General features: G+C 45.1%; 1 protein-coding gene across 4 annotated transcripts in view; it reads right to left on the minus strand.

Moving 5' to 3' along the window:
• LOC131686246 (zinc finger protein ush) overlaps positions 1–13,930 on the minus strand; it is a 350,163-nt gene that overhangs the window by 3,438 nt on the left and 332,795 nt on the right. For all 4 annotated transcript variants that reach the window (XM_058970510.1, XM_058970509.1, XM_058970508.1 and 1 more), the window contains 5 exons: positions 11,588–12,728; positions 11,355–11,531; positions 10,963–11,289; positions 9,932–10,904; positions 9,645–9,859 (listed from right to left, as the gene is read on the minus strand). In XM_058970510.1, the coding sequence (XP_058826493.1) occupies positions 9,645–9,859; positions 9,932–10,904; positions 10,963–11,289; positions 11,355–11,531; positions 11,588–12,728 (2,833 nt within the window). The remainder of the gene's footprint in view (positions 1–9,644; positions 9,860–9,931; positions 10,905–10,962; positions 11,290–11,354; positions 11,532–11,587; positions 12,729–13,930) is intronic.

Raw genomic sequence — 13,930 nt, forward strand, 5'->3', positions numbered from 1 at the left:
AAGGTTTCGCTGGCACATTCCGCAAAGACGATCAATGATCCATCATCGACGTAACTTACTGTAGTTCGCCGCTGATGGAAAGTATGGATTGCTATGCAGAAAAGTAGACGCCAACCCCTTGAACAACGCTTACCGTATCGTATTGGCCAAGATCAAAGGTCCAGCGACGCCAGTTGAAAAGTGCGCTGACAAAATTGGGGGTCAATTACCGAAGGACGACCACGCCGTACGTTGATGAGGACGTTGGAAATATTGGTGACAATCGGGTTGCGAACGACCGGTTCGCCTTACAGTAGAAAAAAAAAAATTAAAGCGAAGAAAGCTGCTGGTGCTGAAAGTGAGTACGGGCTATCGCAGAGGTAGTTTGGAATCCGAAAAGGAATTTCAACGGTAGATCGAAGTGCAGAACGCGTTCAACAGCGCCAGCTGTGTGGCTCCCGCCGTAGTGCTGCACAGCTGCAGCTGGTTCACCGCAAAACGGAGGTAGTGGTGGTCAGCAACCATAAACAAAATTCAATGCGTCGTGACCAGTGGAGCCTCAAGGACAACGAACACAGTGGCTAGACTCATGCCGAACATCGAAGGAGGAGGAGCAAGATGCAGTAAAAAAGTCTCTTGGCGGATATCTCATCCTCAATACTGAGGTATGGCGTACCGGCCTAGTCTGCTGCGCTGAACTCAAAGCAGAATCGGACGAAGTTGATTAGCACGTTTCGCCTAATGATTGTTCGTGTTGCGAGTGCGTGCATAATGATACCGTCGGAGGTGGTATGCGTCATTGTCGGGATGATCCCCCTCTGCCTCACGCTGTGCTACATGCGGAAGAATAGACGAAAAGTTAGGAGACTGGTCATAGCAAACTCGTCGGCGAACTCTCCGTCGATGTAGTCTAAGTTCGTCGCTGGAGACTAGATGAGTACCCACTCATCTAGTCTCCGGCAATGGACTTAGACGAGAGACGAAGTACTTGTTTCGGATCGTCGGGAAGCCAGCGTACCGGAAGTCACCGAACCGGCCTTGGCATCCTACCAGTTTGCCCGCGGATAAGGAGATAGCCAGGAAAACAGCGGACATCGTGTAAGAATGAATGCCCTGGAGTAGTGGCAGGGTCCCTGCGAATGAAATTGCTGGCACGAAGCGGCGCAGTGAGATGCCGTCGAATCGCCATCAGGGTACTTTCTCCATCGAAGCGAATATAGCGTACGTGCGGCATCCGACTAGCACAAACAATGTACACAGAAGGAAATCAGCGAACTAGCAGTAACAGCTAGAAATTGAGAGTTGTAAATGCATGAGCACAACCCTTCTCCGAAGTAGTCGCATCCAGCGATTCCGAGGCACAAGGAGAAGAGGTAGGCCAAGTTAACCACTCAGGAGTACTTGGGCGGAATTTTTAGTAGGTCAACCTGCTACCAACCTCCTCCCCTGATTTATAAGATCAGAGTCTGTTTGCAGGTTTTTGACCTTGACCTCTAAAAAAACACATGCATACATATATTGTATATATCTATACACATACTACAATACAATATTACTGTGCCACTAGGATGAAGGCGTGACATTGTGCATTTGTCGCAATGAAATCAGAGGAAATAAGAATGATGTGGCGGCTTGTGTGACGATTTCGTTGTTCATCAATGACAGGCAATAGCGATCCGTCGAGAAAGCGAAAAATGCGCGTGATATGGGAATAACTTGTGTGACGACGAAACACCTTGTTACAGCGACGCGTCAAGCACATCGCGCCCCCACTATAGCGAGAGCTCTACTGCCCTGTTGGATGAAGTTAAATGTCAAGTAGGTGACACAGCGAAATGGAACCTATAGTCGTCACCAGCTCGGCCTGCACACTCTATATTATATTTTTCTCTCGTTTGAGTTTATCGGCTACGCGGTTAATTACTTAATACTAGATAATTAATCTATTTCTACAGTGCTAGTGAGTATATCTATGGTTTAAACTTATAATCTAGGTAAACTTAGTGCTAATTATATCTACTTAATTTAAACTTAAACCTAGGAACCAGCCTAATCCTAAAAGATAGGTAAACTGAATAGAAATCACAGTCCAAAGGAATTCGTGGACTAAACTCTAGATAAAATCCTAGATACACTTGCAGTGAGTATTTAACTTAAAGCATAAAGCTAAAAGATGAACTTAAACCTAACCTAACTCTAATAGTGAACTTACTCTAACAGACCTTGAACACAGCAAGATTTTCAATTTGAAACGATCCTGTCCATCGATATGGGGTTTTCACCAAAATTGTAAGTTGAAATGTAAACACGCCTACTATGCATAAATTAATAAAACATGTTTTTAGCTTGAAGCATCGAAACACATTGCAAATTGCAACATGTGGGAGCATTTCACTTGTGCCGGAGTGGACGAAACAATAAAAGCTCGCGCCTATTTGTGCCAGGAGTGCATGGTGGGGGAACCGCTACGACAGGAATCACTACAGATTCCTAAACCACCTAAACCTGACGGTAAAAGTTCGAAGACGTCAGCCAAAAGCGTGGGATCTAAACGGAGTAAAAAAACGATTGCACCACCTCCAGGAAGCACATCGTCTACTACTCGTGCAGCTCTTTTAGAGGCAAATATGAAGATCCTAGAGGAGAAGCAATTTATAAAGGAACAAGCAGCTAGGGAGTACGAAGCTCTCAGGAATCGGGAGATGGCAGAAAAGCAGCGCCAGATTGCCTAAAAGAAAATGCTAATGGAGGAGGAACGTCGACTACGAGAGTTGAAACTAGAGGAAGACAAAACTTTTCAAGCGAAGCAGCAACTGATTCGTCAGGAGTCGCTAGAACAAAAACGGAAGCTCCTCCAGCAAATTGCAGCAGAAGCGAGTAGCAAGGGCGGATCGACAGCCGGATCATTAATTGGGTCGAAGGAAAAGGTATCCGCGTGGCTAGGAAGACAAGGTGGACGATCAACTGGGAATGAATCAGGAGACAGTAGGAAAATCGATTCGAAATCATGTGAGATTCCCAGTGACCCATCAGGAAGCGTAAAGGACGGGGCGACTGGACAGGATCACATCAGAGATCGCCCGATTCCTCCGTCTCCGACCTCAAACTACGACGACGTTTCCCTTGATGGGGCTCAACAGGTGGTATTCCCTCAAGCACAATTATCGCCGCAGGTCAATGCGAGACCGGGAAGACATCCTGCGATGTTGGGTACGCAACAAATAGCTGCTCGACATGTTTTGGGGAAGGAACTCCCTCCCTTCAGCGGTAACCCTGAAGACTGGCCCATATTCATTAGCAGCTTCGAACAACCGACTGCTACCTGCGGCTTTTCCGATGCAGAAAACCTAATACGTCTACAACGGAGCCTAAAGGGTCGCGCTTTAGAATCAGTACGAAGTCGCTTATTGCTGCCCTCAGGAGTTACACATGTGATCCAGACGCTTCGAACGCTATGTTTTTGGTTGATTTAGTGCAGATATTACTCAAATTTTATGGTTTTTCAATGATAAATCAATGAATGTTGTGTTATTGAACTATAACATGAAGAAAATGGAGTTCAATGTCAATCTTGGAATGCTAAAATTACGAGCAGTAGCACGTAATGATATTCCCATTTGCATCGCAGCAATTGCTCGATGAATACTATAATTATCACGTTTTTGTGTCTTTCGTTTGTAATTATGAACCATTTTGCATAAAAATAATAAATAATAGCAATAAAAATATATTTCAATTCGATAAATAAAAATTTTCTTAGCAAAAAAAGCGGTCGGATTTACCCCAATATTTAGAGGTCGGATTTGCCCCACCGCATCATTTTTCATTACGATACAATTAAAAAAATATGAAAACGGTTGAACTTAATCCATCTACGCACTTTGTAGGACTTAAATCAAATAATTTAAATCCACTTACATTTATTATGCAATCACTCTAACAATCAGAAATATCCTGTAGTCAATGATGGCTAAAAGTCAAATCAAAAGTTGTAAAAACACACTTTTTGTCGTATGAGCATCTCAATGTAGACTAATAAAATGCTGTGTTACCACTATTATGATTATTGTCGATGCTCTACACGACAACATTGATATTAGTTCGCGTAGTGCTTCTGATTTTCGGTAACAGAGGGGGGTTGGGTTTACCCAACGGTCGGAATTGCCCCACCTTACCCTATAGATAAATGATTTAGACACATTATGAAAAGATTAAAACAAAATTTCGTATAATTGGACAACCAACAGCAGTGGTGCTAGAAAAAATGAATATTTTATCAATCGTCAGAGCATCAATCGGTTTCTCCTTAATAACTTTTTTCTCAAGCGTCAGATCGTTTCGTGGTTTTCGAGACTTTGTTTCTTTGTCAATTTTTCTATAAAAACCACATAACGATTTATTTTTAGGAAGTAATGGGCGACTCCTGAAGGAATTATTTTGTGAAAGTTAATTTTCCCATGCAAAGTCCCATGTAAACTTTAAACAGTGAGCGCAAAAATATAGTTTCAGGGATCGAACTAAGAATTTGCACAGTTGATCTAGGACCAAAATGGGGCGTAAAAAGTTGCTCGGAGCTGGAATCTATTGTTTGTCCCACTCTAGTATATATTCAGAGATTTCTAGGCAATTTTGAATTATTGATAGCTTTATGCAACACACTCTCAAATATTTATCTTTCAACAATTTGAACAGGTCGTATTATTCCTTTTTTGTAACTTTCTACAAAATGAAACAAGTATCTTGACTATTACGAAAATTTGTTAGTTCGATGTTTTTTTTTAAACGAACGAAGCTCCATCGAATACAACGGAAACATTAGTACATATGCGCATTTAAAGTAATTGTCAGTTCATTGTAAATGTCAAACTGTCTTAGGTGGAATGCAAAGATACAGCAATCTCCAACTCAACTATTTTTATGCGGGGGTTTAAATAAAAAAAATACAATGCTTTGGTAATTCGGAGAACGGACAAAATCAGATACCCACAAACTGGACTAGTTTCGGTTGTTTATGAAAAACCCGCATAAATTGGAAAAATCGTACTGAAGATCCTCGAAGATCCTTAAAATTTATAACGGTATTGTGGAAATCAGTATATATCAAACAGTTTTTTACGTTCTAAAAATTCATTTTCGCAATATGCACAATTAATTAAAAGAAAATTATTTATATAATTATTTGACTAAACCATAACAAATAGTTTAAAAAGGCTTCCTGCATCTTCTTTAAAATCTCTTAATCAAAATACAACCAAGTAAGTTAAACACCTTATTTTTTAAGTTTTCCGACCACTTGCATCTAAAACTTATCTATTCTCAAAATCGTGGAACTTTGAATATCTTTAAAAAGTTGAATATATACGTATAAAAAGAGGCTTCAGCGTATTATCAAATAGACAGTCATTTGTGTAATATAACAATCATTCACAGTTGATTGATTGATTGATTTGTTTATTGGGGCTTTAACCAACTGGTCATTTGCCCGCTTTACAGTTTACAGTTAGCGATCAATGATAATTGTGAAATAATATGTAATATATTATAACATCATCGTTATATGCGTACATTAAAATCATATTAGCAGTTCAATGATATCACCAGAAGATATAATCTTGATATAAGTTTGCTTGACTTGCTGATTGGGATATCATAAAAATAACACAGTAAGTAATAAATATCAACATGAGATATAAATTTGATAGTTTTCTGTTATGTCGTTCTGATCGGGTTCCCAACTCCCGTACGTCGGGTTACAAATTTTTCTAACTTGAAAAGGGCCGAAAGAACCAAAGGATAAAGCCTTTATAATCAAAAGAAAAAAAAATGTAAGGCATGTCATAACTAATTTTGTTGAAGACATGAATAGTGTATTCAGAATATCGAAATATGTTACACTACGCGAATATTACGCGAATCTAGTCGTCCACACAATTTTTCTAGGTCCATGTAAACAGTACTAGTGAACTGTCAAGAAAAGTGCGGTTAACTGTGTCGGTAAAGAACCTAATTATGAGCAGAAGCGTTAGTAGTGTAACAGAAGTGGACTGGTTGGAGTTGAAGAGGGTAGACCTGTACCTGTTGACAGTGGCGTAGTAACCGGGTGACGACCGGCAAGCTAAAGTGGAAGTCTTTAACAAAAACCTCTTCGTTGAGTCACATCGGCGAACAGCGGAATCATGTACGTCGATGCGGCTAATCTAACAAGAAGGATTGTGACAGCTTGTGACGTTACAACGCCACGAAAACTGGGGCCATGTCTTAGAGCCATAAGACGGCCTCAGAGTGCAAGATCAGAGAGTGAGAGAGGAGCACAAGCGACGTTTCGAAAAGCTATGGATGTTTTAAAAAGCTTAGCAAGCCAGTTTGCCATAAGAAGCTGTGCTGAGATACCTGGGGCACGAGAACTGACTCGTCATGATGAAGATGAGGGCCCGTCGACACCAGCTGAAATATCCCTGGGTAAGCTAAAGATAATCGTTGAGTCTCCTCCCGAAGCACGATTCAACTCCTGGTCATCGACACCGTACGACAAAAAAGAAGAAGCAAACATAGCCGAGTGGCAAGCGACTAACGACGAGCTCAAAGAAGCGTCGATGCGACTAGAATAAAAGAAAGCCCCCGGTCCGGATGGAATACCAAACGTGGCGCTGAAAGCTGCGATCGTGGCATATCCGGACATGTTCAGGATGCTACTGCAGAAGTGTTTAGATGATGGAAATTTTCGCGAAATGTGGAAGGTACAGAAGCTGGTGTTGCTGCCACAATCAGCGAAATCACCTGGCGATCCAACCTCGTATAGGCCAACGCCGCAGTGCTGCACAGAAGAATGAGCCAGATCCTGAAGGGCTTCTTCCAAAGTAGAGTACTGCTGCACGAGATGATCGAAGGGCAGAAGTCAATGCGAGCCGCAGCGGGCGCTCCTCAGGTGTCCATTCTCGGTCCAATTCTTTGGAACGGGATGTGCGATGGGGTCTTAACACTGCAGCTGCTCGGAAAAGTGAAAATAGGCCGTTTCGCGGACGTCGTGTCAATAACGGTGATGAGTGAGACACTTGAAGAAGTGGAGGTGTTGGTGACGGAGACAATAGACGCAATCGAGAGCTGAATGAACGGGGTCAAGCTGAAAATAGCTTACCACAAGTCGGATGTGTTGTTGGTTAGCAACTGCAAAGCGGCTCAGCGGATACAGATCACCTTCGAAAGGCACGTGATTGCATCGAAGCGTGCACTGCAGCAATTAGGAGTGAGAATGGACGACCGGTTGAGCTTTAACAACCATGTTGATTAAACCTGCGAAAAGTTGGTCTGTTATCTAGTGTTTCGCCATCGATACTGCGAATTGGCGTTCCAATCTGGGGTGTGGTGCTGAAAACCAAGCGGAATCTCAAAAAACTGAACAGGTCGTTCCGACTGGTGGTCGTGCGATTGCGTACAGAATAATATCTTCGTAGGCAGTATGCATTATCGCCGAGATGATCCCCATCTGCATCACTCTGGTGGAGGATATCTAGTGCTACAATCAATGAAACGCTTCTTGCGTGAGGAAGTGAGGAAGATGATGAGAATTGATTCGATGTGGGTCAATAGAAAGCACGGAGAGATGACCTTCCACCGGAAACAGCTCCAACTGAACCACAGCTGCTTCAGGAAGTATCTTCATTGGTTCGGATATGCAGCGTCATCATTGTGTCACCGGAGTGTGAGAACGTTGAGGAGACACCGGAGTATGTGGTCTTCGAATGTCCGAGGTTTTAGGCGACGTGCTGGGAGCTACTTAAAGCGGGAGGACCGGGCATCAACTCGGATTATGTATCCTACAGAATGACAAACGATGTAAAGACGTGGAATGCAGTCAAGAGATGTAGATCATGACCTTCCTACAGCGGAAACGGCACGATGAACGTCGAGCAACGGTTTGGGGAGAGCAATCACCGCCAGCCACCAGGAAACTCTCCACAGGAATAAGCTAGATCCACCCCGAGCACTAGTCAAGTAGACTGCAACAGAGCACCGAGCATGGGTCGTCGAAACGCCAGTGAACCGGACGCTACGCTCCATCTAGATCGCAGGCACCCCACCGGTTATTCCGATAGAAATATAGCGAAAACCAAAGAAGAATATCGGTATTGGGAGAACTTCTTTCGCCAGGGAACTCTCCGGCAGCGTAAGCTAGATTCACCGCTGGGGACTAGACTTAGTAGACCGCAGCGAGAAATCGCCAGTCGCGGGTAATCGGGGTACCAGTGAACCGGACGCCCTGCTTTATTGGAATCGCCGAACTGACCTCGGCACCTAGCTGATTGGCTCGGTTTCGGGAGAACTTCGCTTGCCGGGGAACTTTCCGCCAGAGTAGGTAGGAGCTGGATGACTCATCAAGGAAGTAGTGCTAAATGGCAAAAGAAAAGAACTAAAGGGCTTACAGGAGTTGCGGTATTAAATGGCACCGGACACGGAGCTCAAAAATTTTTGGTACTGAAACAAAAGAAGAATCGGTATCGGGAGAGTTCTCCGTCAGCGTACAGTCAGATTCACCGCCGGGAACTAGACTGCGAGCTGACTTCATGGATAAGTGGCAACATCATTGGGATAACGCGGAGAACGGAAGATGGACCCATCGGAAAGTACGGAAAGATAGCCTTTGACCTATCGCAGTTCCTATCAGGTCAGGTGTGGAGGAAATGCCGGAGCACGTGATCTTTAACTGCCCCAGATTCGAGGAAGTGCGAAATGAGCTGTCGGCTCTTAGCGTAGAGAATGTCGTACGAGAAATGCGTGACGAAGAAAGAGCGTGGAATATCGTCAATAGAGTATTCACGCAGATACTAATGGAGCTGCAGAGGAAATGGAGAAGAGGTCAACGCATTTGTGACCAAAGTTGATAGTTTGAATAAGTACACTTTCTGATCGCCGTGGAGTAGGTCAGATCCACCGCCGGAGACAAGCTCGAGTAGTTCGCGTGGATGTATCGGTTATGGGTCGTCGAGGTGTCGGTGTACCGGACACTACGCTCCACCTAGAATGGTCGGACCGACCTCGACATCCTATCAAGTAGCTCGTGAGCCACCGCCGAGGACTAGAATGCGAAGCTCACGTAGAACAGTCGGCGAAGTCTTGTTGGGGAGTTAGTCAACCGGGAGCTATGCTCCACCCAGTTTCGTCAACGATGTTCTCAAAGCAATTGTTGCAATTTAGTTTTTCGAAGTCTAAAGTAAGCACGATTACCTGTCAGAAAACGTCACCGAATTTCTCTGCTAGTAATGTGTGTTCCTACAGACCTCGACCCTCATACTCGGACGTAGCATAATACTCGATCCCATGACTTCCTCCTAGGAGAAAAAAACTTTTTGATTGGTCATGGAGATGTCCTCGGCAAGTACAAACTTGCCTTTGCTGATCATTTGAAAAAAATTAATGGTTTGGCACAGAATCTGCAGCTGTTGACCTGAAACACAAACTGTTCCACAATGACATGGAAAATAGATAAGACCTTCTCGCCAAAATAATAATGTGTACAAAGTTATATACCTGAACAGGCTTTGTGCTTTGATAGTCTGGATAGCAGCGACTTCAAGGTAGGGAATAAGTGAACCCCTAATCTCAAAGCACATGAAAACAAACCATTCAGCGTTATGAATCATTGTGAAACGCCTATCAAACGTACTTACCGTAGGGTATTCCCCTTGTACCGACAGATGGTACACCGAAAAGCCTTCACGCCCCCGTGAGTGTCCATATGGCGGCGAGCTTCCGTTGAGTTTGGACTTATAGCTTCGCAAATAGGACACTTGTAGGCACCCTGACCCGCCACAGTACATGCCTGGCCTGGTTCATGCATACTTTTACACTTGGAGCATCTCTCCTTTTGTGGTGTTACATTGGTCTGCAAAAAGAAATCGACATATTTTATTAAACCGTAAGCTCGACCACAAATATCCATTTCATGAAAACCTACCGGCATCTGCACATCAACCCGTTTCGGACAGTAGTACATTTGATGAGCACTGAGATTATCCAACGAGGTGAACTTGATACCGCAGGCTGCGCAAATCAGCTGCTGGTACGCCATGGCCTGTCCCGGACCGGTCGATCTTTGCGTACCGCCTGCGTTTGCACTGCCGCTCGTATTGGAAGGGCTAGCCGCTTGAGGTGAAATCGGTGGACTGACCTTCGAACTGTCACCATCGCCGTCCAGATTTCGAGCCGAGCAGTAGTGTTTCTTGTGGGCTACAAAGTTTTCGTACTTGCAGAACACGATGTTGCACTCTTTGCACTTGGAATCACCTTGTTTGACGAAGATCTGCGGAGTGCTGGATAGGACTGGCACCTGAACACTGTTGGTCGGCGAGATGCTGTTCAACAGAGGAGACATTTGTGGTTGAGGGAGATTTTTGTGGGACATGTGATCAACGTTGTTGCTGTTGACCGTGGATGATAGCCGAAGGGCCAGCTCAACGCCCTGCTTGGTGAGTAGTGGAGAGTTGGGGAGAATGTTGAGGTTCAAGTTGAGAGCTGGGTCGCCGGCTGAAAGACGCAGAGCAATGTCAGCGGGGAGTAGTGGACGCATTAGTAACTGTTGCTGTTGCTGCTGCAGCGTGAGTGGAGATATTGAGACAGATCCTTCGCGGTCACTTCGGGAACCAGTGACACTTCCACCGGAGCCACCACCTCCACGCGGGCTGTTCGAGCGACGTTTGGGTGATGGTGTGAGTGGAGGACTTCCCGGCAACGATGGTGCGCATACGATCTGTTCCGGGGTGATCGAATCGCCACTGACCGAGAGATTCTCTTTACCCTCCATCAGGTTGTCGAAATCCATCCGGAGCTGGTCGACTGATATGGCTGAGGAAAGGGAGAGCGATCGTTCGCGGAGATTCCCTCCTGGAGATAGGCGGCGCACCGAGAGGTCCAATGGAGTTGAAGATTCTCTGTGGATTGTACACGATAAGGAACCGGTTGGTTATGGAATAGGATTGTGATACTTACTTAATATTTTCTCTCTTGTTTACTGCCTTTAACACTTCCCCGGTGCTGTTGGAGCTGTTGTCGCTTCCCACATTCGGTGTCTGAACACGTGATTGAGAGCTTGAGCTGCCGGAGTTTGCTTGTGAATTACCATGGTGGCTAAGAGATGGGGCTTGCGGTTGTTGCTGTGACGTGGCAACATTTGCGGCGACTGTTGCGGCAGCTGCTGCTGCAGCAGCCGCGGCCGCTGTAGCCGAAGCCAGCGACACGGCAATGGGTTGTAGAGTGCCGTTTTGGAAAAAGAAGCATGCAGACTCCGGATTTGAAATGCCTGGTGCGAGGGACGATCTGCGGATGCCACATATTGCGGTTGTAGTTATAGATGGACAATCATTCTATTTAGAGATACTTACAGCAATCCTGGAATGACGCTAGCACCGCGTATTAGCGAGTAGGGGATCACTATTATAGGGTTTGTTGGTAGTGCCAGGAATGGTTGTTGCGGTGCCACAGGCGGTGTTTTCGGGACGTCCGGAGGGCTCTGTGAACCGGATTTTTGTGGAGGTTTTGGTGTACTGTTGTTTGATTGACTGCAAAAATAAACAATTGTAGTTTACTCATTTTATAGCCGGATTTCTTGACATACCCTTCTCTGTGCCGGGAGCTGCAGTAGTGTTGTTTGTGCGCCCGATAAGTCTTGGTGCTAGAGAATCGAATATCACAATCGGAACAGTAACGGTCGACCTGAGGTGGCTGTTGTTGCTGTTGCTGGAGTACGGCGGCGGCTGCAGCAGCTGCTGCCGCTGCTTGAGCCTGGAACTGTAGCTGAAGCTGTTGACTAGCTGTACTGTCGTCACCATTGGATGCGTTGGAGCTCGGCGCCGGTGATGACTGATGCATGCGCATGTGCCGATTTAGAGAGACCTTTTTGTCCGCACTGTACGAACACTGGGTACAGGCGTACTGCTTGCCAGTTTTGGCCGCCTTTGCCGGTGGCTCGGAACTGTTTGGGTCGTTGGAGTTTGCATTCTTTACGCCTCCACTGTTTTCGTCGGCATCTTTGCGGTGTGAGCAGTAGTAGGTTTGGTGGGCTTCGAGAGTCGAAGCGGATGAGAATCGAATCCCACACGGTCCACACATGAACATCGGTATCCGTGGGGGAAGATCGACGTTTATCGGAATCGTAATTTCAGGTTTATTTGGTTTTCGAATTACTGCCTGTGGGGGAGGGGCAGCACCGGAGAAATCCGACTCGATTGACTTTTCAAACTGACTATCATTAGCCGCGGTTATGTTTTTAAGATCTTTAGCGTCCGGGTTGGCCGCCGGATCGGATGCTAATGCAATATTCAGTCTAAGCATGGGTAACTGAGCGGAACTCAGTATAGGAGATTTACTGTTCTCGTCCTTGGTCCCTTCGGGGGATCTCTGGTGGGGTTCGTCCAACATATCAGGTTCAATTTTAATTTCCACCTTCTCCAGTGGAGATAAATTCTGCTGCGGTTCCGGTTTGAACATAGTTGTGTTAGATGTAGGAGGAGGTGGTGATGCAACTGAAGGTGATCTACTGTTGTTAGGGGCCGCTGGTGATGAAGCGGTATCCTGATCCATTGACGGATCTTCCTCCGGCTCGTTTTGGATTGATGCCGGTTGAGAATTGATCATATCCGTTTCGGGTGCAACTTCGCTGCCGTTGGATGTGCTGCTGCTACTGGCGCTTGATGAGGAGTTCACTTGCTGTTCCTGTGGTAACGATTGCTGCTCATCAGCAGCTTCCTCATCGTCTCCTGCGGAAGCAAAAAGAAAAAAAAAACGAAATGTGATCAATGGGGAAAAATGATTAATGAGACTTGGATCTCATGTGGAAGCACATTCATATTTTTCTACATGCAAGATGACTGTTTCAATAGGGAACATTCGTTTACGTACAGATGCAAATTGAATCGTTCATCATTGTTGGCCTCCAGCCTGCAGCCACTCGAAACCATTCGACTGGAAACATTCTCAATCTTGTACTGCTAGAAGAAGGTATCTACATTCTCTTAAAAAACGGACATGGTCTTGCATCATTTTAAGCTACAAATCACCGTGCTCGCTTTGTCCACGTTTTTGTCACCGGAATGCAAGTCAGCCGTGATCCCTGGTTGATTAAAAATTGACCATTTCACCGTTTTGCATGTAGCTACATAAACCTCGGTCGGTGTATTGGGGCCATAAGCGGACACCCGGAGTAAAAAATTCAATCACTTGGGACGATTGCCTTGTTGTAGTTGTCGTCGTCTTTTTCCTTGCATTTCCTTTTCGGTATGGTGGAAGATTGGAAAAATAACCTTTGTCACGATGCTTCTTCCAGGGGCGCGCGAACATACCAGCAGCGGCTTGCATCGCACGGGTCGTGTAAAACGGAATGCAAAAATTTATGCTTATGATTGGAAACATAAAGTACCATTTAATCTGCTTGCCGTGGCCGTGCCCTGAGTAACGCGTTTGTGACATTTCACGGCCCAGCGTGAGTTACTGCTGTCATGTGTGTTTTTTCATGGATAGATTGATGGAATAAGCTCGTTGAAGTCTTTGGAATGTATTAGGTATGTTCGGTGTTCAAAGTGTACTTGATTCGAAATACGCTACGTGACGAGCTAAGCGATAAATTTACGAAAGTCAAAATTTAAAATAAATAAATATATTGATTTTTGAATATTTTATTTATAAGCCTAAACACATGCAAATTCCAAGTTCTCAACTTAACCCGAAATAGATGACTGATTGGTTGCATTCCTTCTTCCTGGAGCCTTCGTTTACTGATGCCTAGAAATTAGTTCTCAGACACCTTCAGGCCGGTCTAGATTCGAACTTTTGAGATAGAAAGAGTATCAAACCTTGCAGCAGTGACCCTCCCCCCACCTCTACTCCAGATAGTGACTAATTAGGGCCCTTTCAGGTACGGGAACACTCGAAGCTGAGCTATGCCATGGAACAAATTGCTTTG

Source organism: Topomyia yanbarensis, chromosome 2, assembly GCF_030247195.1.
Source record: "Topomyia yanbarensis strain Yona2022 chromosome 2, ASM3024719v1, whole genome shotgun sequence".
NCBI classification, from domain to species: domain Eukaryota; kingdom Metazoa; phylum Arthropoda; class Insecta; order Diptera; family Culicidae; genus Topomyia; species Topomyia yanbarensis.